Raw genomic sequence first — 26,743 nt, forward strand, 5'->3', positions numbered from 1 at the left:
GGTGAATACCATCTTAGAAATCATAACTAAAATAACAGTGAAAGCTACATACACCCCAAACACTGTGCATCGCCCATCCCTGACCTATTAATATAGATCCTAAATACATTATGTTTTAGCGTTTTCACAGTTGTTTGTATTTTTATGTCATAATGTGTGTCAAGTCATGTACATGTCCTTTCATGAGACATTATGTGCATATGTGTAGGTATATATACATGCATGTATGTATGCATGTGCGTATTATTATTATTATTATTGCTACTACTGCTGCTAATAATAACAATCAGCACATATGTTAATAGATTTTATGTGTTACATAGTGTAAAGTAGAATATTAGATATTGGATATTACTTACTAGAAGCTATTAAACTATTTCTGCCTTACTGGGGCTCGTCAATCAGGTGCAGCTTTAGTCTCAGCTCAGGTTTAGGACTCACATCTGGGCTTTCCCACACCACATTAGGTAACTTACTTAGCAAAAATGGAAGGGTAGGAAATGCCTGATTGTACCTGAACCACAACTACTTACTCGGCCGGATTCCTGTTCATTATTTTTTCTTCCTTATACGTGCCTGGCTACAATTGGGAGTTTAGCCTAAACTCCTAGTTCAAGTCTTCTATGAATTATATCACCATCATAGTGCTAATAGATGCTAATCTAGGCCTTGTTCAGCCTCATTAGGCCTCATAAGTGACAGGAAACTTCCCCATGGCACTAATTTGTCGCAAATGTGATGGAAGGAAATGCTTGCATCAGTCTATACCACTGGAAATTACTGTGGGTGGATTCCATTCAGTCGGCTCTCGACCATTCAGCGAGACTACAGGTATGGACCAACCATATGTAAGTAATCCATGTTTGCAGCTATCTCGAACTGATGAAATCCTGCACCACCTATGGCTACGTTTTGTAGGTTTACTCTTGGAAGTTACATTACTGCAAGTATCTGTGACTCTTCACAACCTTTTGGTTGTTAATCACATTTGTTCAACCCATGTACCATTTACGCTTGCTGACAAATCTACACATCTAGTGCAATAATTTCTGCTGTGGAAAGTGCCATATTAGTTCACGAAATCCTCAGATCCAATTTCTGTGAATTGGGATCTGGTACTTTCATGCTCCGATGCAGTCTTTCCACTCAGGGTTGAAAACCTATAGATGGAAAACATTTTGAGAAGCCATTCTTTTTAGATGTGAGATGTAGAGCCAAATCTAGCTAAAGTATGAAAAATAAACAATATACTTTCTCCAGGCTAGTTATGGATGATGTTTCTAGAAAGAAGAACTACTGACCACTGGCTGCTAAATTGCAGGTCATCAACAACAGAGTCACTAGCTACACACAAAAGTTATTCCAAAAAGTAGACTAGCACCAAATACACAATGAGAAAAACACTAACTGATGGATGTATACCTGGTAATTGACACCGACTCTTTTGTGAATGACCAAAAATGTATAAATTGACCAGAAGAGAGATATGTCTACCCATGTCTGGAATTTATATTTTTTGTGAATCAGGCGCTGTGCAATGAATAAATACGTGTAATAATTGTTGCATATTAAACAACCGTTGTTGTGAACATTATTTAGCTAATACAACTGGTGTGTGTTAATTAAGGAATAGTGTCCGCGGAAAGGCAAATGATAATAGAAATTGCTCTATTCTGGACTCAATCCCGTGCCTTGAAAATCTTGTCCCCATGTGTGACCTTTCCAGTAAGGCCACTTTGTGTTCGCCGTTCTAGAAGGCTGGCTTTGTAGTGTGCTTTTGTTACAATAAATCTTTATATCTTCCACAGGTTCAGGCTGTGTATTATTTTGCTGTGGGTGATGTGCCAGACCATTTGCAGCAGTTACTTCACCAAATGCTATCAGGGAGTCCATGCCCTATTCACACGGTGTCTTTCAACTCTACTGACAAAGACACGCTGCTGTTCATGAAAGAATTAAGCCATCAGACCTCTGGCAGGTATGAAACGAAAATCGTTTCAGAAAACAATGCATGTTTAGTGACTGGGTTGTTATCTTCCTGGTTCAGCGCCTTTTGATGGCTGACTTCCAGTTAGCAGTACTGCCAATTTGATTTGAAGGCAATGTGCTTTATTTCCTTGTCCATGAAAATGGTTTACGGATTCGCTGAAAATAATACAGGGTATTACTGAATTGGTATAAGGTGTCAGAATGCAATGCATTTATAATTAAATAAGTATTTTTTCTTACCAGTTGGAATAATTCACTCTGCTATATTTACAGTACTAAATAAACATCCTTGACCGCAAGGCTTTTCTTTAAGTTAAAACCTGGGTGTTACAATGTGGTCTATTTCATTCACCTGTTAATGTTAATTCAAGAACTAATACAAAAGCACTAGTTCATTAAGCGCAACAATTCCACCATGGCATTTCCTTTTAATATCTTATTACATAGGAAACAATCTTTGCAATAAAATAGAAACAATGTATAGCACATAAAAACCATAAAACACAAAAACATGAAACATATTAGTGTATATTTTTAAAGAAAGGAAAATTAAAGGGGCAGAGGGAAGGAGGAAAAGGCTTGTGGAAAGAAAAGACCCATGACTATTTCATTAGAAAATTAACCTCATTATTGTCTATTAATCAGGGAGCGCCAGATTAAGCATTACATGTTTGTATTCTGTGGTTAAGATTACTGTTGTTGTTTCGAGGCTTGTATGTGTCTTGTTGTGCAACAATAGCTGGCAAAAGAGTAGAATGCATCTGGCCATGTTTTGAAGTTGTTAAACTAGCAGCAATGTGAGAGTGTAGCCAGAGTAGACATCTTTACACTGTGTTTTACTAAGGATCTATTCCTTTGAAGCTTAAGCTTTGAGTGTGCAGTGAAAAGAGTCATAAACTGCAGTACTTGCCAGAGAAGTGTGAGCAAGAGCACTGACTGCTTATAGTGTAAAGAATCAGAGCTGCAGACAACACCTTGGAAATGGCAATTCAAGTGGGAGTCAAGCTGCTCTACAGTAGTAGAGTGAGTGATTAACGCTTCCCTGCTAATTTGATCCTCAGCAGGACTGGTGAAGTACTAAGGTCCACATTTATACTTTTTGATGCAAACCAGCGCTGGTTTGTGTAAAAAAATGTACCTCCGGCTAACACCATTCCTATGCGCCAGGCGGGCGCCTTATTTAAGGATTGACGTTAGCCGGCGCTGTGGGCTCGTCAGAGTAAAAAAAAAATGACTCAAACCAGGCAGCGCCTGCGTAGGGGAAAATGGGGGATGTGCGTCAAAAAATGGTGCAAGTCAGGTTTGAGTCAAAAATCATGGCTCAAACCGGACTTGCGCCATTGTTTGACGCACAACCCCCATTGAAATGACTCCTGTCTTAGCATAGACAGGAGTCATGCCACCTTGCCCAATGGCCATGCCCAGGGGACTTCTGTCCCCTGGGCATGGCCATTGGGCACTGTGGCATGTAGGAGGGCCCAAGTTAGGCCCCCCTATGCCACTTTAAAAAAATAAAAAAATGATACTTACCCCAACTTACCTGTACCTACCTGGGATGGGTCCCCCCATCCATGGGTGTCCTCCCGGGGTGGGCAAGGCTGGCAGGGGGTGTCCCTGGGGGCAGGGAAGGGCACTTCTGGACTGCTGCCATGGTCAAAGACCCAGGAAGTAAGCCCACAGGTCCCTAAACGTCTGCCCTCACCCAGGCTGTGTGCCGTTTTTTAAGGCCTGCCCCCTCCTGTGCGTCAAAATGACGCGGGAGTATAAATAAGGCGCACATGCCTTAAAGTCATTTTTGGGACGGGAACGCCTACCTTGCATGTCCTTAACGCAAGGCGGTTTCCTGCATCACAAAAATAACGCACATAGAGGATTTTTGGCGTCCGCGGGGCTGGCCGTCAAAGTATAAATATGGGGCAAGGTTTGTGCTGAATGTGCATCAACATTTATGACGCACATTCAGCGCAAACAGAGTATAAACATGCCCCTAAGTGAACTAGGGGCTCACCCAGAGTGGAATTATTTGACAGGAGGAGGCTAATACACTATAAACCAAAACATCTGGTAGGAAATCCCTAAAATACAAGGTTGCTACAGTGAACTACTCAGCATAGAAGAACTTGTATTAGAATTATTCAACCAAAGAAATTAACTGTGCATCAGCCTAAGGCTCTGCATTACAATCTAGGACTCTATTTTTCAAGTTCTTTGAAGCATACCTACTCTCGTTATTGTCCAGAAAGAGTGGAAGACCATCCTCCAAGTCCCTCTTTTTCCTAAAACCCACTAGTGCTCCCAACTGACTTTGTTATGTTTAGGGCCTTACGTCCTCCATTCCAAGTTGGGTAAAAGCTTTTGCTTTGTGAATCCCATTTCCTTATTCTCCACTCGACCCCTCATTACACCTTACACCCCAACTGTAATAATGGCTTTCTAACTCCTAAATGTCATCTCTGTCCAACTTATAAATGTTCTTGGTCTTGCGGGCCACATTTATGCTGGGAAAATCTTCTACCCCTGCACATCCAAGCATCCCCTTCCTTAACTTCACACTTGAGCATCTTCCTATCTGCAGCACATGTGATGATGTCCCTCTGCTAAATACAGTCCCTCCTTCTCTTACCGTCCCTGGAGGCAGAGGTTACATGTGTAACTAACGAAGACAATCATAAAGTAGCACTTCCCTCTGCCTGAAGCCTCAGTTGTGGTGTCCGTGTTTCTGCCAAGGTTGTGGAGTTGCAAGGTGTGTGGGGTCTCTCCTGGCCATATAAATCTTTCACCAGGATTGATGATTTCTTTGACATTGTGGCATCTGGAGGCCGGTCTACCCTGGTATATATTTGGCAGCTTTGTTCAGAAGGGGGGATCAGGGGCCTTTATCTGAGTCCTTGTGATTAGTGTGCAGTGGCATTTCACCACCTCCAGCTGGTCCATACTCTGAGGAGGAGCTTTCAACTATTAATTCATAGCAAAACTGTGTAGGTTTAGGTCTTGAAAATCAGAACGGTTCATCTTAGACCTGAATCAGTGGCTTCATGTCTCTCCAGCACTAGGATCCTGCTCCCAGTAGCTTACACGTTTACCAGTGAGTATGCTCAGAAGTGTGTTGTCTTCTCCTCCTCTGAGCTTGCTTTACGGTGTGGTACTTGCAAACAGGTTTCCTGTGGTAGGTGAGATGGTACCGCAAGTCTGCGGACCTGGGTCTCAGACTTATGTAGAGGCTCATCTGCAGCTGCCATGTGGTGTACAGTGCAAGTTATCCCAGGTGGCACTTTGCCTGCAATTCTCCGATATCCCACACAGGATACTAAGATTGATCTTGCCCTAGGGAGAACAGGAAGGGCATTATCCTAGTACTAAATGTTTATTCTTCACCCTCTAAGATGCAGGTCCACTAAGTTGGCCCATATCATTGCCTGTAGTGCTGCCCTGTCCTGATCAGCCACCCTGTTCACTCTGGAACTGCATAATAGTCTTGTTAAGTTCCTTATGCAGTGGTTTTGTGCAATTAAGGAATGGAGCGCAACATCTTTCAGAGGCTCTTTAGGGTCATTGCTGCTCATCTCCTTTTAGGGGTTTCCGACAGCTAGGACCCACTCTAGACCCACCTCTGTCATTGCCTTATCACCCCTGATGTGCCCATGGGAACTTCAGCAGGAATCGCAGGTCAATAGGGAATATGGAGAGCTCATTGCACTTTCACACATATTGCCATGGGACACTCCAGCCGGGTCCTGCATTCTAGATTATGCATGACCCTGGCCTGTGCTAGTCAATCCTCTGCTTTTGGACTGCCGTTCTGTGATGTCACAGAGTCTTTGGGATAGTCAATGCGCTTAATCATGTGAGCCTGTTTTGCAGTGATAGTTTCAGGGTATTTGACAAAATCAGCTAACCTAAGTGCCTGGGTCCACTTTACAACCAAGGTGTCCAAAACTGTTAAGCTTCACAAATGACTCACCAATAATCTGCTATAAGGTGTCCAGAATTCAAGGAGTCTGGTGGCCAGATATAACTCTCTTTCTGCAGTGTAGCCCAGTTGGCTCTTGATTGGTGGCATATGGGATTAAGGACTGTGGGCTTAAACTCTGAAGTAGACCCATCAAACATGATCAGGGTCAGAACCAGTGGTGTACAGTGGGGCAGTATTGGCCCTAGAACAACTGCACTGAAGTAAGTATCTAATATGTCTCCAAATAGTGTCTCCAAATAGTGCTCAGCCCCTTGTGGTCTCACTGCCCAGTAACCACTGCACAAATATAACGAATCTCAAAAGAAGGAACACTGAAATATTTTATGCACAGTCTTCATCTTAAAATGTAGATTAATCTACAGAGTCATCACACAAAATCTTCTTCTATCAAACCTTATACAAGGAGGGAGCCAAACAGATTCCATTAATAATGTCTTTATTCATATTCCATATATAATAAATACTTCAGCCTAGCCGACATGTTTCGTGCTATGAAGGACTTCATCAGGGCTCTTTGCACTCACTTCACAAGATTGTGTAGAAAATTCCTTTCAATCTAATGAGATTGGAAGAAATGTGCCACTGCGCAGATGTTATATCCCTAAAATGCAAAATATCATTCCAACATAAAACGTTTCCACAGCTGGGTGTCACAGATGAATATAAAGCATCCGGTAAGTATCCACCCCCAAGTGGGATCTGGCAAAAAGTATAGCGTTGAGTTATTTTGTGCTGGTGTGACCGTGGGTTTACTATTCTTTCAACACTGAGTTCTGAGGATGGTCTTGCGGATCCTTTGACCATTAAAGACAGAAACGTTGACAATCCCTCCATTGACACATCATAGTGGGAATCAAGAAACAGTATGTTTGGACTGTGCATTAATAATTTGTTTCTGTCAAAGAGGGGTTGTCAGCCCCCCTGGATCTTTAGACTTCACCTTCAATACCAACTTTAAGGGATCTCAGTGGGGGTTGTACAGTGCTGATAGAATATGGTCTATACACATGATTCTAATAAACATATAGATTTTGTTTCTAATGCAGTCTATCTGAACAGTATGTGTATACAGTCTTATTTCCATTTGTTGGATATTGGATCTATTTGACTAATGTGATTGAAAATGGAAAATTGTGGTTAAACATTTCCTAAATTAACATTTATTTTTTTAGATTTGCCTTGGGGGAATATTGGATAGCCCTGTGTATCTTTAACTTTTAGAAAGTAGGCATTTTCCTGTCCCAACTATTTGTGCGTTCTGCCAGTGTTCTGAGTCACATTGCTGTGAATAGCTCTGCTGTTGGGATTTGTGTATTCCTCCCGACAGTCACACAGAGGGGACAGTCACACAAAGGCCATGATGGCAGGGGCAGAACAGTAACCTGCCCCACTTACACTTCAAAGGGTCTTGCCTCTAGCACACACAAAGGAACTTGACACCAGCTTTTGTCATCAAGACAGTTTGGAGCATTGACAGATGAAGGGAAGGACTTTCCAGATCTGATGTGGGGGTAGGATAAGATGTTTACCCACACACAAATGCTGGCTCCAGGTATAAATATTGGACTACCAGAACTCTTCTTCAGGTCACATCTGGACCTGTGGAAGACTCAGAAGAAGGACTACTCTGCTGCTAGAAGAAAAGCTCGGCTGTCATGCTGCCTGAGGAAGAAAAACTGGACCTGCTCCTTTGAACCCAGGACTACCAGAATGAGACAAAGGGCTATATTTTTTGCCACATGTTTGAGCCACAGTGATGCAGCAAGATCCAGAGATCTACCCTGCAATTGTCCAGCTGACCAGCATTAACTGGACCTGCCTAAGCCTTGTTGCTGCTCTCTTCTGGAGTGAGCCCTGATCGCCAAGTGAACACTTGGCTGGAGTCAGGATGTACGCCTCCTGGCAAGATTGAAGGTTTCAGCGGAAGCCATGCAGGCACAGCAACGAGATACAGGACCTCTCAGCTCCTGATTGGTGGTTTCACCAGAACCGATGCAGCGCAGACCGCGCACCTCATCTCCAAATACACAAAAGTACAACCCTCAGCGAGAGGACTTGGTCCTGTACCCAGTCCACGCTCCATTGTGGTTGGCTTGAAATTGTGACTTTATCCTGATCCAGTGCAACCAGGTAACCGCAGTTGGCAATTTGTACTTTTTAGCACCATTTGTCACTGCAAACTTTAAAAACTTGTAACTCTGTTTTCTACTGGTTGGATTTAATTTGTTTTGGTGTCATTTCATTTATTAGAATTTACTCTATGTTTTTCAATTGGTTTGGTATTTTCCTGTCCTGTGTTATGTTTGCACTTTATTATTGTGTGTCTACTGCATAAATAATGTATTCATTGACTCTAAGTCAAGCCTGAATACTTTTTGCAAAACTACCAGTGGGTTAAGCATAGGTTAATTTAGTGACCTTTGTGGTTCCCCCTGACAAGGATTGTGTTTGTTATTTGAGTGGGGCTTCCATCCCTCTCAACTAATAACCCAATTTCTTACATATGTACATTGTGAAAACTTAGGGGCAGATTTATGGAAAGTGGCCACTTTCCCTGCGCCCCTTAGCACCCCCTGCTGCCATCTTGTGTGCGCCGTATTTAAAATACAGCGTACCATGACGCAGGGTAGGGAGCAATAGTGTCATTTTTCATGACGCTATTGATGTACTCTGCAATACTCCTGCAGAGTACATAGGGCATCATTCTAAAGAATGGAAGCCCTCTTTTAACGCCTGCTCTTGAAAAAATGGTGCAAGAAAATCTCATAGGTTTCCTTACGCCATTTTTCCGGCTTCCCTAATGAAGGAACACCACCTTTGCATGCATTATACCTGGCGCAGGCATAATGTAGCACAAAGGGTTACAGAGTGGCGCAATGCAGGCATTGCACCACCCTGTAAATACAGCGTGGGGCCACATTAACGTAAAAAACAATGACGTTAATGTGGCGCAAGGTGGCACTAGGCCATTATAAATATGCACCTCAGTGTATCAGCAGGCTGGCCCATGTGGTCGCACTGGGGCAGGTTACTCATGCCTCAAACATTAGAGGCAACTATTAGGTCACTTGTTCTGTCGTGATACCAGTGTCTACATTGCCACAGTATAAACAATTGCAATGGCATCGCCTGCATTTCCATGTTATATGCAAAGCGCTATTATCATTCAGGAAACTTTATAGTTCTGATATATAAAGTGCCGTTGCCAAGTCAGAATGGGCATTACCCAGAAATGCACAGCACCACTATTATACCAGAAATCAAGCACTGTTGCAATGCAAACATCAACATCCTTTTATTTATAGATCAATACTGGCAATTCACATTCCCTTAGTTTTTACTATAATTACAGAACTATAACATTGCCATGCTATATAAACCACTATTTTAATGCAAACATCACTGCCAAAATACTACTACTGATTCCATTTACCACGCCCTTCATTCCCCTCATCTCCTCATCCTCGTACTCACAGGGGCCTTCTCTCTAGCGGAGTCTGTCAATCTAGGGATGCATACACTTGAAACCGTAGGACTGTGTCCCCACGACTACCACAAGAATCAGCTGCTTGGAGCCTCAATGGATAGATTTATGGAAGTCTAGGCTTCCTTTGCAAGTTACTCATGTTTTTTTTACTGTTTTGAGCTAAATGTGTCTTCTACTACAGTTTTCTCTGTTCACACATAAGTAAAACACTCTTTGCACTTATACATGCAGATTTGCTCTTGCACCACTGCACATGTAACCATTTTTGTAGCCTAGACGATCTAGGTATTTTGCTGCTGATTTCAGTCGTGGGAGCAAGTTAGCCTCTCATCAAGATGCAGGCACTGGGAGAGACCTCTAAATTGAAAGGGGCCATAGGCACTTTCAGGATTGATCAGGGCAGCCCAAAAAGCATTTCTCTAAGCATCAGAACAACGAGTAAATGCCAGGGTTTCTGACTAAGGGCCTCATTACGCGTGTGGCGGTCCAAGGACCGCCAGACTTGCAGGGTTGGTCGACCGCTGCACTCCAGGTGTTCTGACTGCCACATTACAAACCTGGCAGGCGGACCCACCAGGGGACCACTGTCCCTGCCAGGAACAACGTTCCTGACGGGCTGATGGCTGTCTAAGTCGTACTCAGCCACAGCAATGCTGAACTCAGCTTTACGCCAGTCTTTCCATGGCGGTCACCCACCATGGAAAGGTTGGCGGAAGGCCAATACCGGGGATTGCAGGGGGGTCCTTGCACTACCCATGCCCATGCTTTGCAGACAGTGCACATTTCGATGGTGCTGGTGTGCTATGGTATTGGCCTCTGCTACCTTAAGGGAGCATAGACCAATATCGTAGCACTGTTCCCGCAGGTCAGCCCTGCAGGGACTCGTAATACAATGTTGTCATATGCTTGGGGGATGCCACTAGTATGATGGTGGTATCATCCCCGTGAGTTTGGCAGTCAACTCGTCCGACTGCCAAACTCATGAGGCCCTTACTATTCCAGCCCCACATTATATCAAGCCATGCTAATTGCCAGTTTCGAGAGAGACTTAGTTATTCCTATGAGAGTTTCCATTACACCTAACAATACACATTGCCATTTCCTTTAATTGCCAATAATGACAATTGCCAGCTTCCATGATGAATGCTGCAGTAAGGGGCATACCGCTGGAATAACTCCTTACCCAATACTCTCACTTCAAGTGTTAGCCCTGCCAAGAATCCCTGCCTCATTATGTTGGATGCATACAGCATAGATTACACACCCTGCACACCTTTTTGCTCCTGCCAGACCATAGCAGGTAGCCCTTCTAAAAAGAAAGGCTTGGGATGAACTGTTGAAGAGTGCAAGTGTTATTGCTGTGGGTCCATGCCCTGGTTTTATTTTGAAGGCCATAGGCTTCATATAGTGCTTGAAACCCAGTATGGCTGAACCCATTGAGGCTCCAGGCTAGATCCAGAGATTAGGTAAGTCTTACCATCTGTCCCAAATGTAGTTTACAGGTTTTCACAGATTTTGTAGAAATTGTGTACGATTTTTAAAACAATCTTTCGTATCAGCACTGCTTGGTTTGGGATCAATGAAAAATCTCAATGGAAATATATAAAAAAATAACTTTATAGTTTATTTTACCTCCACATTATATGTTACAGATTTCATGCATTTGCAGAGATAACGGAGTATAAGAACATGAGGTGCATAACAAATGGTGATGAAAACGGAGAGGATGAGATTTCTGAAACAAAGTTTAAAGGAAGCACACCTCCAGGCAAGCGTGCCATATATTGTCCTGCCTTGTGTCCTCTTAATATGCACCCTAGCCATGTTCTGAAATGTTTTTGTTTTTTATATGCAGACTCTCATATTGTCAGATAATGTTTTTCTGCACATTGGCGACTTTTAACACATTGAAATTTTCATATCCTAGACGTACAGCCTGTTGCTTTCTAATTATCCTAAGCTGTGAGGCCTCCTTTAGTTATGTTTAAAATTTGATTGCCAAAAAACTACTTAAGGAAAAAATACCTAGACCAGATGATGGATTTGTTCACTCTGCCAATCAGATGATACAGCAGCTGCAAACACCCTGGTATAAAATTCCAAGCCCAAACTCGAAGTTAGACAAGCCACTGTTAAGTAGTACAGGTAAGAAGGCAGGCTGCTACATCCTTTCCTCATTTTACTTGTATGGGCGTTTTATTGTACATGTACCCTTGCCACAGCACCAGCTTTGGTGTTGCAGCTACACAATATTTTAGAGAAACAATGTCTCATATACATCCCACTTGTATGAAATATTATAAATTAGAAAAGTAGGGACACTCTTTCCTGAATACCAATATGTATGTGATCTGATTTCTGTGTACAAAATGACATCAATTATACCAGTTCACAACACAAATTTAAATTAATTTTACATATGCTCTGTATGTTCGGAATGAAGTGCAGATGGTGCATTGCATGATGAAAAATTGACTGAATAAATAAAAGTCAATGCAAGGTAACTGCTATCCCAACCAGGGCGGCTCCTCCATTAGGGCGGAGGAGCGTTGTGCCCCGTCCAGCAGCGGCAGCTGCAAAACCTTTTCAAGAAAACGATAATAACATTTGTTTATTATCGTTTTCTTGAAAAGGGGAGGGGGCATTGGGGGTGATGAGCACTTGAGGGGAGTGCACAGAGAACTCCCCTCAGAGCGTGTATGTGTTTGGCCGGATGTCTCGGGCTGGCCAAACACACCTGTGCAGTAGGCTCCCTCCAGCCCAGCTACACAGTTGCTGGCCTGGAGAGAGCCTGCACAGGCTCCCAGTCTGCCTGGGAGCACCCTGGCTGAGCGCTCCCAGACAATCCTGACACTGCTTTGAGCAGCATCAGGATTGGCTGCAGGGCAGGCTGGGAGCCTGTGCCTGCAGACTAGAGCTATGAGGGACAGAGGAGCGGCGCGGCGGAGGAGGTAAGTGTTTTTTTTAAATTATGTTTTATTTAATAATTGTTATTTAACCCCTCCCTCTGCTCCACTCCACCCCTTCTGGTTGCTGCGAGCTGCGACTGATCCAAACTAGACAACATGCATTATCTTTCAAGAGTGGTCTTGGTTGGGGAAAGTAGTCGACATTTCAACCCTAATAGAAGGAATTTATGCATCTCTTCATTACAGAAAACTGTCTGTATGAAGCAGAAGTGGGCTGAGGAATTACCTCCAATGGAAATGCCTTCTTAAGAGCCCAAAGGTTTGCGTATCATAGTGACAAATAGGCCAAGATTCAGAGGTATCCCTAAAACTTCAAATTGATAAACAATTTATCAGCATCATGAATGAATCCTCCATCCATTGGAGCCAGAAGCAACTTCACTGATCAGACAACTTGATTCTTAAGGTAGATACACAACAGACACCAGAGGCACTTAGTAATTTGACACACACACCAGATTTTCCAACCCCTTAAGCATGCAAAACAGCAGACAAGACTGTTCCGAAATACTCCTTTTCCCAGGATTCCCCATTTCAAACCTTGTAATAAGTAACAAATGTGAAAATAGAAGGCTGGATTGCAAAGATTTCCCTCTTTGGAGCTTTGCAGAGGAGGCAACATAATTCTACAAAAGAGACCCTGAACCAACCCCTGCCTGGCTCAGAATATACCTTAGAAAGCATGGAACATATCCATTCACCTAGTGTAGACTCCATATACAGACCTTATACAGACCTCCAGAGAGTGAAGAGCCACATCCTGAATGGAAGAAAGAGCAGGAAAACCTGAGAAGAGTAATTTGTTCCTAACTATTCAAATTGGAAATGATCTTTAGTATAAACCCACGGCAGGGCAGCAAACTATGTGATCTTGGAAAACACTGATCACCATTGACCCCAAAGCCCTAAATTCCTAGATGAGTATGTGTCCACCGGAAAAAAACTTCTTCTATGTCACTGAAACATGGCCCTATTCAGAGGTTCAAATTAAGTTTCCTGCCGAAAAGCCAACACCAACGGAAATTCCTGAATGAAGATCACTGATACGCCAAAGACAAACATTGAAGCAATTTCAAGACTAACTCCACATACCGGTGCACCCCATCCTAGAATTCCCTAAAGACTTTGATGGCTATCAATGGCACCTTCTGATTAATAGAGGATAGCCCAATATGAAAAGGTACTCATAGGAACTGCAGGAACCATTTAAAATCATAGTCCCATGGGTCTAACTCCCATCCTTCCACTACCCCTAGATGGAAGCATAGTGGAGATTTAAAACCCTTCTGTGCATCAGAGGCCTAAATGAATGCACTGCAGTGACCTCATTTCTAAGCAGACTCAGATAATGCTTATTTTGCACTCAGTGTTTGGGAACATGGCATATTTTCATCATCAGACTTTGGTCAGAGCAAGAGTTTGGCCCAGAGCAAGAGAGCGAAAGGCATGGTGAAAACAAGAGAAAGCAGGAATGTATTAGAATATGCAAGAGTGAGATAAGGAGACAGGAAGAGTTAGGAGGGGGAACATAAAGTGGCATGATGTGAAATGCAGAGTAGGTAGTCTTCTGAAACATCCAGGAGAGGAAGTTGAATCTGAGATGAGGTTGTGAAATGGTAAGAAGCCCCTCCAGAATCTCAGGTAACTATTGTAAAAAGGAAACCAATCCTTGAGCATCGCAAAACGGCCACCAATACCACCCTTCCTCTCCCAATTAGGGCTAGGAAAGCCGGGTTAAGTGGAAACAGTGGTAATGCATTGAGGGGCCACAGAAGCCAGAGACAAAGACAAACATCCACTTTTCACACACCTGTTTCAAAAAACTTGAAGCAGAAAACCAGAAGACAAATGTTCACGAGGAAGTGAACAAGACAATTATTAGGACCCTGATTCTCCTAAACATGCCCTCTGTCGTACCTGAACTACTAGAGAACCTGTTAGCTGACTCTCAAGTGCCTCACTGCAGCTATAGCCTATTGCATCTGCCATCCCAATTTGAGCCCCATTCAAGGGGTTTCTGTAGCAGGCACCACTATAGCTACTCTGCAATCTCAGCTCTCACAGAATCTGGAGTAAAGTTTCCACTGTTTGCTTTGTAGTTTCCAGTACCAAAACATGTGGTGGGCCCTAAATAGAATCAAGCCCACAATACCACAAATACTGCTGCCACATTCAAGAACAGAAGAAAGGGAATGCCATCAATGACCATGAGCCTGCTTCATAGAGGAAAAATCCCAGGCCACCACCACCAACACCAAGCTCACTGTTCCTCCTTGAACCTGCAGCTAAATACTTGTAGATGCAGTTGCAAGAGCCTCTGCTCAGATTCACCCTTAACTTTTCTGCTTTGACAAATGGGAAGGAGACCACACAATTCTTCATCTGATACCTAGGTTTGGTGAACTTCTAGCCCCAGCCTGGAATCAGATAGTTGAGAAACCTCGAGGTACCAAAATCTGACTGATTAAGTGCTCCTTGGCAGAGAATCTGTCTGATTAAAACCATCAAGATTGGGAAGAACCCCATTACCCATTTTGTTCAATACCATCATCACTGGACCTGGTATCTTATAAATACCCCTTGGACAGATTTCAGTTTGAAGTAAATAACTTGAATTGACAGAGAAAGAAAGAGATTGGGGATCTCAAATACAGCAAATGTACCTGGCATTTAGGTATTTTGATATGAGAATGCACCACCCAGTAGAAAGGATTATGGAGGTGTTCATTATCTAAGTCCAGACATGCTGTTCTCAGAACATTATTCTTGCAGAAAGGTGGAGGAGTTCATAAGCAATTGAAGAGGATGTACAAGAAATAAACCTAGATGTTTCAAAGAACACAGGGGGAAAGGTAATGTTGTTTTTTATCAAATGCCCAGTGAAACTTGACCTTCAATGACAGCCAGGTATTATATGTCCGTGAAGGTCAGGCACCCCTTCCACCTAAAAATGCTTTGGCCACACCTGTCTGCTTGTGATTATTAAGACCACTGTAACCAAAACACTTGCATAGAAACCTTCGATTGAATCACCTCTCAGAGCTGAGCTGAACATTTCATTTAGCTCATTATTTTGCACCAAGCCTTCCCTTTTGATGGCCTTGAGCAAAAGCCTGCAAGGCTTTAACAAAAAATTAAACTGTATAATTGGAATAAGACCTGGCTATTACATGAATCATAAAGGCATTATCATTACAACACAGCACTCAATTTACATTATCACCAGTGCTTTCAGAGATGAATAAGAGTCCCCAATCAAACTGATCAACCTCATATCTACCAAATCTGAGCCTTGCAGATCCTTATCCTGACTCAGACACATCAAGTAAGGACGCTGGGGAAGGTGGTCTTATCTATATTCTTTCAGTTCTGTTGAACGCAGTATTTAACTCCTTTATGCATTGGGAGCCTTTGGACTTTTGTTGGTGAAACTGAGAAACCAGGGAGAGCTGATCTCAGATGTCTGTTGCCCTGACAGATGCATCTGGGTCCCTTTATGGAGCTACACATTGGAGCTGCACATGTCTTCAGCAAATGGCTAGCTGTGGAACCAATCAATCAATCAATCAATCAGAAATTTGTAAAGTGCACTACTCACCCGTGAGGGTCTCAAGGTACTGAGGAGGGGGGGGGGGAGCGTGGGTGCTGCTACTGCTCGAACAGCCAGGTCTTGAGGAATTTCCTGAAGGTAAGGAGGTCTTTGGTCTGACGCACGTGGGTGGGAAGAGTGTTCCACGTCTTGGCCGCGAGGTGCGAGAATGATCTGCCACCGGTTGTAGTTCTATGGACGCGTGGGACGGTTGCGAGGGCGAGATCGTCGGAGCGGAGATGCTGGGTCGTGGTGTAGAAAGAGAGCTGTCTGTTGAGGTATTCTGGTCCAAACCATCATGTTTGTGCTTCGAGGAAGTGTCTCTCTTATTTGTTTCTCCATTGGTGAAGTTGAAAATCCTACATCTTTCACCTAAAAATCTTCATTTGCTTATGGTTTAGCTTATTGAACTGTTTATTGGAATAATTCTGGTAATGCAGTGAGCAGGTAACTTCTGTCCTACTATTGTTGGGTGCAGGAGGAGAATATTAATTTGATTTTATGACTTGTTAATGGTTGTATGAAAAGCTGATATACCAGAAAATCGGGTCAAAAATATTGTTGACAAAAACATTTATTTTTCATACTTTGTATATAAACTACCAAAATATTGAGTAAAAAATATCATGGAACAGAATTTCGACAAAAATAAGATAAGTATATTGAAAAAATAATATTTATACTATTATATTATTTATTTAAAATAATAAAATACTAAATAATATTATAATTCAAATAAATACTTTTTATAAGTAATGTGAATTAAATACATATATCTGTATTCTTAAAAAAAATAAAAACTATGGGACTGATTCGCAAAGGTACACTTACACTTTAGTTTAGGTTTATGATTTGTGCAATTCACAAAGGAATTTTATGAGTAGTATCTTTACGACTTCCCATCTTTTTATGCGAGGAGTCTGTGTCACGAATGCAGAGACTCCACATTTGTAAAGATACTAAACGTAATATTACCTTGTGAATTGCAAAAAATCATATACTTACACTAAAAGTGTAAGTTTCGCTTTATGAATCAGGCCTAACAATTAAACGCTGTTTAAAATGCACCAAATTAAAAATGTTGAGAATAACTTAAAAGTTGAACTTAACAAGCATATGTATCAGCAATATGTAGCATAATTAAAATATTACAATTCACATGAAAATATATATTGACGGTTGAATAAAAAAGATATTTCTTTATGAATATACTATAAACATTTCAGAAAAATAAATATATTAAAACAGTAAGAACAATAACAAAATAACACTAGCAAAAGTGTTGGACTTCAGAGGAGTCAGATTGACTATTCTAACTACAATTTAAGCAAAAGTAGAAAAAGTGTTGGGCTTTGGAGGGTTCAGATTTAGTACTTCCACTCCAGTCTAAGCAACTGCAGGAATATTGTTGGGCTTTGACTAGGTTAGATTTAGTATTCCCACTCTAATCTATTCAACAGTAGGCAGAGTCTTTGACTTTATAGGAGTTAGATTTACTACTCTTACTTCAATATAAACAACAGCAGGGAGGAGTATTGGAATTTGGTGAGATTCATTTTACTATTCCCACTCTACCGTGAGCAAAAGCAGGGAAAGTGTTAGATGTAGGAAAGTTTAGATATACCATTCCAATTCCTAATCATTTAAAACATTGAAATTACTAACAACATAAACTTATTAGAAGATATTAAAAATATAAAATATATGTTTTAGTAAATGAATAACATGTATTGTAATTGAAAAAAAATAATAATACTAAAATAATTTAACTAACAAAATAAATGAATGCATTTTAGATAAATATACTTTCCTCCCTAATACCAAATAGCTACCAACCCTAAAGTGCTAGTAATTATAATTTAAACAATAATAACAGTAATTTATTAATACAAATGAAATACAAAATTATAATAAATATAGAATGCATTTAATAAACCTACTTATTAAATACACCTGTCAATGAATTATTAATTAGTTAAAATACAACAAATTATTTCTGTAAAAATAATTAATTACATAATTTACATAATTAATCACCAATTAAGACTTGAATTAACATAATCAATTTGTAAAAAAAAAATTGTATTTGAAATAATTTCCGACCCTATAACCTTACAAACCCAACAATCTACTAGTAATTAAATTATAGAAAAACCAAAAAATACCTTAAAAATCTCAAAATACACTTAAGTTATAAAACTGACATGTAAGCTATTAAAGTGTGTACATAATTAATTACAAACTAAGTATTTAATTTAAATAAAAATGTAATACACAGGAACCAAAATATGATAATGTCTGCTCCCCTACAAATCCTACATCCTGCTACTAAATTATAAATTACTACATAGATGTAAAGGAAATTAATTACACGCTAAAATGACAAACTGTACAAAAACACTAAAACAAATATATTATTCATGCTAACACCTATAATTAATATAACAACTAATATGTATTAAATAAATAAAAAGACATTTAATACAACTCTATTAAAGTAAACAATATTATATACAACAATATTACTAAAAATGCCATTATATGCCTAAAGAAACAATATTCTTACCTTCTATATCCTGTCCCTCAATATTTTGTAAGGATATTTTTGACATAATATTCATGCAACTCGCTATTTTTGGAACTATGTCCTTGTCATTCACCATATTAGCAGTGTTCCTCCATGTACAGTTTGCTAAAAAGACTTGTATGTAGAAACCTAGAAGAGTTTTGTTATTGTTACTGGCGGTCGCAGAGCAGTTGGTGTAAGCTATTCGTTAGCCAACAATTAAGGCCCATATTTATAGGAAAATGACATAGAGCACTGCTGTGCCAAAATTAGCAGCGCCGTGCTCCGTCATTTTCAAAACGCAGGGATGTGCAGTATTTAATTGAATACGGCAAGACACTGTGTTGTCACCTGCACTGGCGCTAAATTTAGCTGCCAGAGCCAATGCAGGCATCCTTGCACCATTGTGAAAGGATGTCTGCGTTGAGGGGTGTGATTGTTTATGTGTGGGAATGTGTCACTTCCTGCACATAACCAATCACTAATGGCGATTTGGCATTTTTTGTGTGTGCTGCAGAATGCAGCAGACTCAGAAGTGCCAAAGTGTCATTTTCAAATGATTGTTTATGTGCAGGAAGAAGCACCTTCCTGCACATAAACAATCATGTCTGGCTTTTTGCTCTTTTCTATGCGTGATGCAGAATGCAGCACACATAGAAAAAGCAAAAAACGAGGAGGAATAAAAATAATCCTCCTCGTTGCGCCTTGCTAACGCCACCCCTGGGGTGGCATTAGATTTTGGCACTGCCTCAGGTTTACGAAAACTTGTAGCCAGCGTCTCAATGCAATGGGTGTCACTGTGGCATGCCCACAGCAACACCATTGCACGCCCCTTCCACGTAAAGGGCTGCGTGGGAAGGGGTCGTATTTACAAGGTGGCGTTCAGACACATAAAGTGTAAAATACCCCGCACAAAAAGTGACGCTTCTGTGGTGCTAGATGCTCATAAATATGCCCCTCAGTATTTTCATGGTTTTTGCTTTTGGTTTTCACTTTTAGAGTTGTGTTCCACCATTAGTAGAATTTAATTAAACAAGCTGCCCTGAAACAGGTCACATTAACTGATTCTTCAACAACCTTTTGCCCAGTCACTAAGTGGCTGTGCCCTTGATACTGCCAAGCAAATCTTCTGAAGAGAAATAAATCAACCATTTGGCTAGCCAATGAGCTGCTAGCTCTGGCATAGCAGGTCTCGTGAACTAACCCTGCTGCTAAATTTACCTTATTCTGTCAGTGACTTTTCTATCATTCCTACCTATCAAGCCCCCTAAATTGTAGAAGACAGCACCTGCTTGACCAATTAGCCACCGGCTCTTGGGTGGAGGTTATGGGTCTTGATTATCCGAAATAAATAATCTTTCACAATCAGGAACCTTTTTTCCAAGCAAACCGTATGAAAACTGACAGGAAGAACCTTCTCAACCATTAAATAAGCCACCAGCTCCAGTTGGATAGGTAACATAATCTGAGCCTCCTCCTGCACATTAGTCAGTGACCTTCCCCTTAGCAGCAAGACACATAGGCATGTTCACCCGTTGCCCTTGCACAGGACTCCTTGCCCAGGTGTCCTCAACTATGATGTGGACAAAGTCAAAGACATCCTCTTGTTTGGTCTTATTGGAACTTAGAAATGGCCAAGTATCACACCCCGTGATTCAGTTCCAGTCCAATCATATAATGTCTACAACACTCACCCCACATATTTATCACACTTTCACACAAAGGGCATAGCCACAGAACAACATCCTTATATTTAGCACAAAAAGCATATCCACAACTCATCCATCATACCCAATGCACTGAACAAACATTACACTAATACTGCTCAGTGTGCTCCCTGCTTTATGTCATGCTGGAGACCTTTTAAGCCATAACCACAAACCGGCCCTCCTGGCGCTGCAGTTGAGTGGGTGTGCTGGGCCTCAACCCTGAGCCTTTTCCTGTGGTTTTGCTTGATGCAAACCTGCACCCGGTAAATCTGTGCACAGGGTTCCCACATGCAAGTCTATCAGGTTCATTACATTTACACCGGCTAATTCTGGGTGTGAAAACAAAGAACTCAGAATTGCTTAGAGCACCTGTTGGTTGATGATACTAATCTGAACCTGCACTTTTCCCCAAGTGCAGGCATCACCCAGTCTCAAGACTTGACCGACCCCCATCACGTTCTACATGTCTAGGGCCTACTTCAAACTAATCCCTACCATGGTTGAATTCATCGTAATCACCAGCTGCCCCGAACATGTCCGGATCCAAAACTGTCTCTCTCAAAGGAAACAGGAAAGATTTACTCCCCCACTCATGCCAAATACAAAACGCCCGTTGTTTGATCATAGACAGTGGCCTCTCCTTCAAGCTGTAGATTACCAAAAAGATGCATACCCCCTGCTAGCAGCTCTCACTCACACAAAGGATCAGATCATATCCCTTTGAAGGAAACGTTTGAAGCTCCATGCAGGCATTTGTTCTGTTTCACCTGAATGGTGGAAACGCCCTACTCACTCAATCCGATATTTCTACCTCCTGTCTATGAAGCTTGTCTTATTCCATACTGCACAAACACATTACAGTGACCCGGAAGAACTACACTACAAGGCCCTACAGGTCCACATCATTCCCAGTACCGGCTGCACCACCTTCAAGCCAGCTACACAAACTCCCGAACTACGTAGTTTATTTACCCAACAACTGAATATGGCAAAATAGCAATAGAAATCACAAAACACCCCGTAAATATTTTAAGCTCCAAAATGAAAGTGCAGCCTCTTTTGAGAAAAGGAAAACCATTAGGTGTCTCTTACTCCTTCCACTGAGTGTACAGTGCAGGTTGTTTTAGAGTATGATGAACAATATACAGCCATTACATTTACTCTAAAAAGTCTGATGTCAGAAATTAGTCTATCAACTCTCTCCCCAGTTCCCGAAATATTTTACATCTTTTTCATACCTGATAAACTATGGCATGACTTATGCCCAACTCGTTTCTGTTACACTGAAATGTAAAGAATGCTTTTATTCAGATTTCAGGAAGCACGGGGAAGTTGCTGCTGTTGAATACTTTAGTTCTTTTAATAGGTGGCCATGCAAGGCTGATTAACTGCAGAGCAGCTCTACAGCTACTGTGAATGCAAGCTGCTGCTGAAAGTAGAAGAAATCTCTTCTCTAGCCTAGTCACGTGAGCAACAGAAAATGTATGTCAATTACACAAACATAACTTTAAAAGTACTGTCTTGCACTTCTGTGCATTCTGTGCTCTAACTGTGGCTAAGTTAACATGCAGCAAGGCCTGTACTGTATGTGAGTTTACATAAATAGTTGATAAAAGCTATGCCACACATGTAAACAAGGTTGTAGGACATCTGAATACGTGAAACTGCGGAACAGCAATCCGCTACAGAGAATGGTAGCTCTTAATTCCTCTGTTTCCATGATGACCTAATTGTGCATCTCTTCAAGGAGCCCTTAACCGTCACAGTACAAAGTGACATTCTTCCCTGCTCGGCTTCTAGACCCAAACCAAACCAAGCATTGGCATAGCCAATGGGTCTCGCCTTTGAGACCTTATAAGTATTTAGCCATGTAGCATATTAAACCTTTATCACAAATAAACAGTGTTTGTGCATTCCTTCAGACACTTGGCATTAGACTATAATGGTCAGGACATCTCCTAGAGGGTGTTAACGTTGAATTTTACTAATGAATATTCATGTATTCTGAGTGTTGAATTTGCGTAGAAAATGAGTTGACGTAGAGAAATAATACACACATTTGAAAATGTGCCCATTTGAGTGACCACCAATAATCACAAAGTGTACTTATTAAGAGCATATTAATGTAAATTGTTGAGCTTAAGTTTGGATTAATATAGTAGTACGTCATATTAATGGTTATGTATTATGTACTTGCATAATTATTCATAGGCCTTAATTTAACAAGGTCTTGGGCCTAGTTGCACGACCTCTTGTCAAGTTGCATTGCTTAGCTTATTATAAAATGGTTGCTTAGGAGAATTAAAATGTGGTTTTCTATTGCATGGACCAAATGTTAGATGTCTAGAATTCTTTCTCATGAGAACTGCTTGCTAGAAAATGTTGTACTAGCCAGTCATACATTGTATAACTTAGTGTGCATAAAGATGACCTTCCCAGGAGCGGACAATGGATGCACTGACTGGACTATAGGCTGATACAAATTTGTTACCTGACGAGCCCAACAACGGGAACAGGAGAAGAGGAGCCAATCATTGACATGTGAACAGTGGTCTAGTAAATTCTTAGATTTGGGGTTCTACTGTCATTGGACTAAACGTAAACTTATGATTCCTTGACCAATAGCAACGTGGGTAGAAGTTTTGTGGAATCTAACTTAGCCAGACTGCACTGAGAGGAGATGCGCCATTCTCCCCATTCCCCTTGAGCGTTTAGATATTACTTTTTCCGAACTGCATTAGAAGACTTTGCTTTTCCTGAACTTTAATGCTGAATTCCGATGCTTTGCTAACTGAACAGATGTCCAATTGACGAAGACTGTCACAGCTTGCTCAACCATAATGAGGCAAGATATGAGACAATGTTACTGATTGTTATGTATATTTGCTTTTGACCCAAGGTACGAACCGCTAATTTTGACAGAGCCATAGTTAGACGTTTTCCAAATTTATGTTGACTAAATTGTTTTGCATGAAGCCCAAACATGCTATTCTAATCTGAAGGTTAGTTAGGTTACTCACTGGTGATGCTTGCTACATGTCATAATAGTAGATGTATTTTCTTGGCTGAATCTACATGTATGCCATTTCTCTAACGCAGTTATTCTTGCTATTGACTTGTAGTGTAACCTTAGAATGTGTAGTGGTCCAAGCCTTGACTAAATTGAGATTCTTTAGAAGATTTGGGCAGCCAGTATTGTTTCTGTATGCTTATCATTTGATTTTGAGACTAAGTTATGCAATAATAGCATTGTTAATATAGAGAAATAAACATTTTAACTTTTTCCTAAAGGTGTGGTTATTTATGGCAAAGAGGTCATGGTGTGTGTAAATTACTGACTCCTATGATTATTGATGCTATTGATTGTCATTGCTATTGATTTGTATTGTACAGAGTCTCATGATGGGAACTACTCTAAGCGCATTCAAAAGGTCCATCAACCTTCTAATGCATCTCTTTATACATAAATGTAAATTTACCAAATAAGGTCAGACGCGTTAACAGAGATGGTAGCAGAGTATGATGGTTAGTCTCCTTAAGAGCCCATCATAGAGGCCCCTTACACGGGTGGCCCCTAAAAGAGAAACATTTGCAGAAAGTTTGGATTTTTCAAATTCGATGAGACAAAGTGGAGAGAAAATGTGCCCCTAATTACTTAGAATGACTTTCCCAGAACCTTGGAGCTGATTGTTTGAGGACGTTCCCGGCGTTCTAGTGACAATGTGAATGAAGTAGGTTTTGCACTTGCATAGCTCATGCAAATTGCAGGTGAATTGTGATGTTTGTGAGAGTTTAGGGAGTTTGCGTACTCCAAATGAAGTTGTAGAAGGAGTGTGCGTACTCCCAAGTGTGAGAGTAGGGAAGTCGTCGAACTTCACATGTGTGTGTCGCTTTGTGCTCAAAGTCTGTCCACATGGTTGTTGGTATTCGGACCCTGTTGGCCTAAGACTCCGGAGTATACTGAAAAGTGCATGAGACACTTGTTTTTTGTTGTCATTTGTCTGGTTTAATAGGTCGATCGGGTGTGGTCGACAAATCAGAGTGTGAGTCAAAGTGAGCAAAATACTTTTTCGACTGAAATTTGACGAGTCCTATATGCACCAGGACAAACCCATTGATCAGTTGAGAGTAAAATTTGGGGTCGAATTTTGCTTGCGAATCAGGGAAACTGAGAAAGAAGGAGTAGCTGCTAGAGCGAAATGCCGTTGATGAAAAATCAGTAAGGTTTCTGAAGCGATCGTGTTACCCTACCTGTAGTAAAAAGACAAATTAGGTTTTAATTTTGTTTAGTGCTCGCAATAATTTTGCATCAGTCTAGTGTGAATCTGAGTTTAGGAGGACATGCCTCAAGACTTTGTCAGCCGCTGTACGTGTGAATGTGAGGCCATGGGAGCAGCGCTGGGATAGGTTGGTTAGTGAGAAGGGTCGCACACGGATTGGTGGACAACCGTGAAGCGCAATTGTTGTGAAAGTTGATGTAAAGGATTCTGGGATTAAAAGTCACTTCCTGATTTGATTTAGAATAACATAAAGGTCGCAGAAATGAAAATTTTCAAAGCTTTAAAGAGTGCTTTAAAGGGAAATATGTACATTACAAGGAGTATAGGAGATATTGCACCACCAGAAGATACACCAACTTACATTGTAAGAGAAGAAAAGGGTGCTGCGCCATGTCTTTGCCTGAAACAATGGTGCAAAGTGACAGAGAAAGATGGGAGCTTAGCATTTCATGCCCACGGAACCTTTAATTTGAGATGCTTAGAGAATCTGAGGAGGGTGCTGTATGACTTGAAACCCTCTCAGAGATCAGCACAGTTCGAGGCATTAGCAATCTGGGAATTAGTAGCCAGACGGCAACAGCAACAGAAGTTTGAGAGGAGGATGAGAAAGGCAGAAAAGACACTAGAGGAGGCTAGATGGGACAGCAATCAGAAAGTTTGGAGAACAGAGACTTTACAGGGGATTAAATTGTTTCCTGCGATTACACAGGACAGCAAGAAGAGAAGGAAGGAAAGCTACCAGAAAGACAACCAGAAGCCCTTCCGAGAGTAGGGAGCGGAGATCAAAGGAGTCTAGGAGATCCTTTACACTTGAGGAAGAGTCAGATGATGATGAGTTTATTTTACAATTATTAAGAAATCAGCCCCCACCATATGCAGCACAAGAGAGCGGTCCGAGCAGTAGTGTAAACCCTTCAGCACTGACACCGGTTAACATGTCGACGAGTCCAGTGCAAATTAATCGTAGAATGACACAGAGCTCAATGCAGAGTATCTTTAACCTACCTACTACATCGGCAGCACAAAATCGGATGCCACAGCTGAATGCCCTGAGAATTTACCCTGATGTACCCATTGTAGAAACTGCCACAAACCTAATTGTGCCAACAGGACAGGTTTCCCCGAAACCAACATTGGTTCAGACAGAACCAACTCCACTTTTACTGCCTCAAGTGCAGTCACAAGCAATGCCAAAGTACACTCCTATAGCAGGGACACAGACAGATATGTTTATACTGATGAGCCAGAATATGGGAATTATGCACCCATAGAACCTGAATGTTAGACCAAGCCCAGACACTGCATCTGTGCCCATCACCATTGGCCCAATAGTACCTTTGTTTGCGCAGGAAAATAACAGTACAAATGGACAGGGAGTCCTGAGTCAGAATTCAATGAGGGGAAAACTCAATGGAAGTGCCAGAGTAGTCTCTCCTATGGGGCAGCCGTTTGAGGGAACCAGATCATTGCTAGAACTTAGTCCATTCGTAGTGCCTCCTAATACAGGAACAGTTTCAAAGATCAATCATAGTCTGATATTATTGACACCGCAGTCTCCAATTCTAGTTGTACAGCTGTTTCCAAATACTCAGCCCAACAACATTTCTTTGCAAGGTTTGATGGCCCAACATTTGACTGGAGGGTTAGACAAGCTGAATACCCCGCAGAGTGCTCCTAGGAAACAGGAGTACTTGAACTATACGAGGCTAGCGATGGAAGCGGATGAGCTCATCGAAGGAAATATGGGTGTGAACAGACTTGAATCTTACACCGAAGCAGAATTGAGATACTTGTGCCCAAAAATTACAAGTTAGGCAAGCAAGGTACATCGATGCTAGCAGACTTGGCAGAGAAATATGGCATAGAGATAGAGAAAACAAAACACTCGAAGAGGAGTTACAGGTTAGACTTTGACACAAAAGATTTTAAACACATGATCCGGTAAAAATGTTACTAATGAGAGAGATTCTGGGAGGAAACTTTGTGCATGTCCCTTGGAGCAGAAGTGACATTCTGTCCTTTACAAATGACTATCCCAAGTTGAGAGAGAACCCAGTAGAATGGTACCAGCAGACAGACAGGTTTGTGAAACTTTCAAAATGCCTGTGGGAGGATTTGAACACTCTATTAGAGATAGTAGTTACAGCTGATTTATGGATGGAGTGCAAGAGGAGTATAGAT

The 26,743-nt window shown here is 41.4% G+C and overlaps 1 protein-coding gene across 3 annotated transcripts in view; it reads left to right on the forward strand.

Annotated features, from left to right (window-relative positions):
• The window catches only part of VWA3B (von Willebrand factor A domain containing 3B), an 829,217-nt gene that overhangs the window by 108,484 nt on the left and 693,990 nt on the right, over positions 1 to 26,743 (forward strand). For all 3 annotated transcript variants that reach the window (XM_069204269.1, XM_069204271.1, XM_069204270.1), the window contains 2 exons: positions 1,809 to 1,978; positions 11,102 to 11,217. In XM_069204269.1, coding sequence (XP_069060370.1) covers positions 1,809 to 1,978; positions 11,102 to 11,217 — 286 coding nt within the window. The remainder of the gene's footprint in view (positions 1 to 1,808; positions 1,979 to 11,101; positions 11,218 to 26,743) is intronic.

Source organism: Pleurodeles waltl, chromosome 8 (assembly GCF_031143425.1).
Source record: "Pleurodeles waltl isolate 20211129_DDA chromosome 8, aPleWal1.hap1.20221129, whole genome shotgun sequence".
Taxonomy (NCBI): Eukaryota; Metazoa; Chordata; class Amphibia; order Caudata; family Salamandridae; genus Pleurodeles; species Pleurodeles waltl.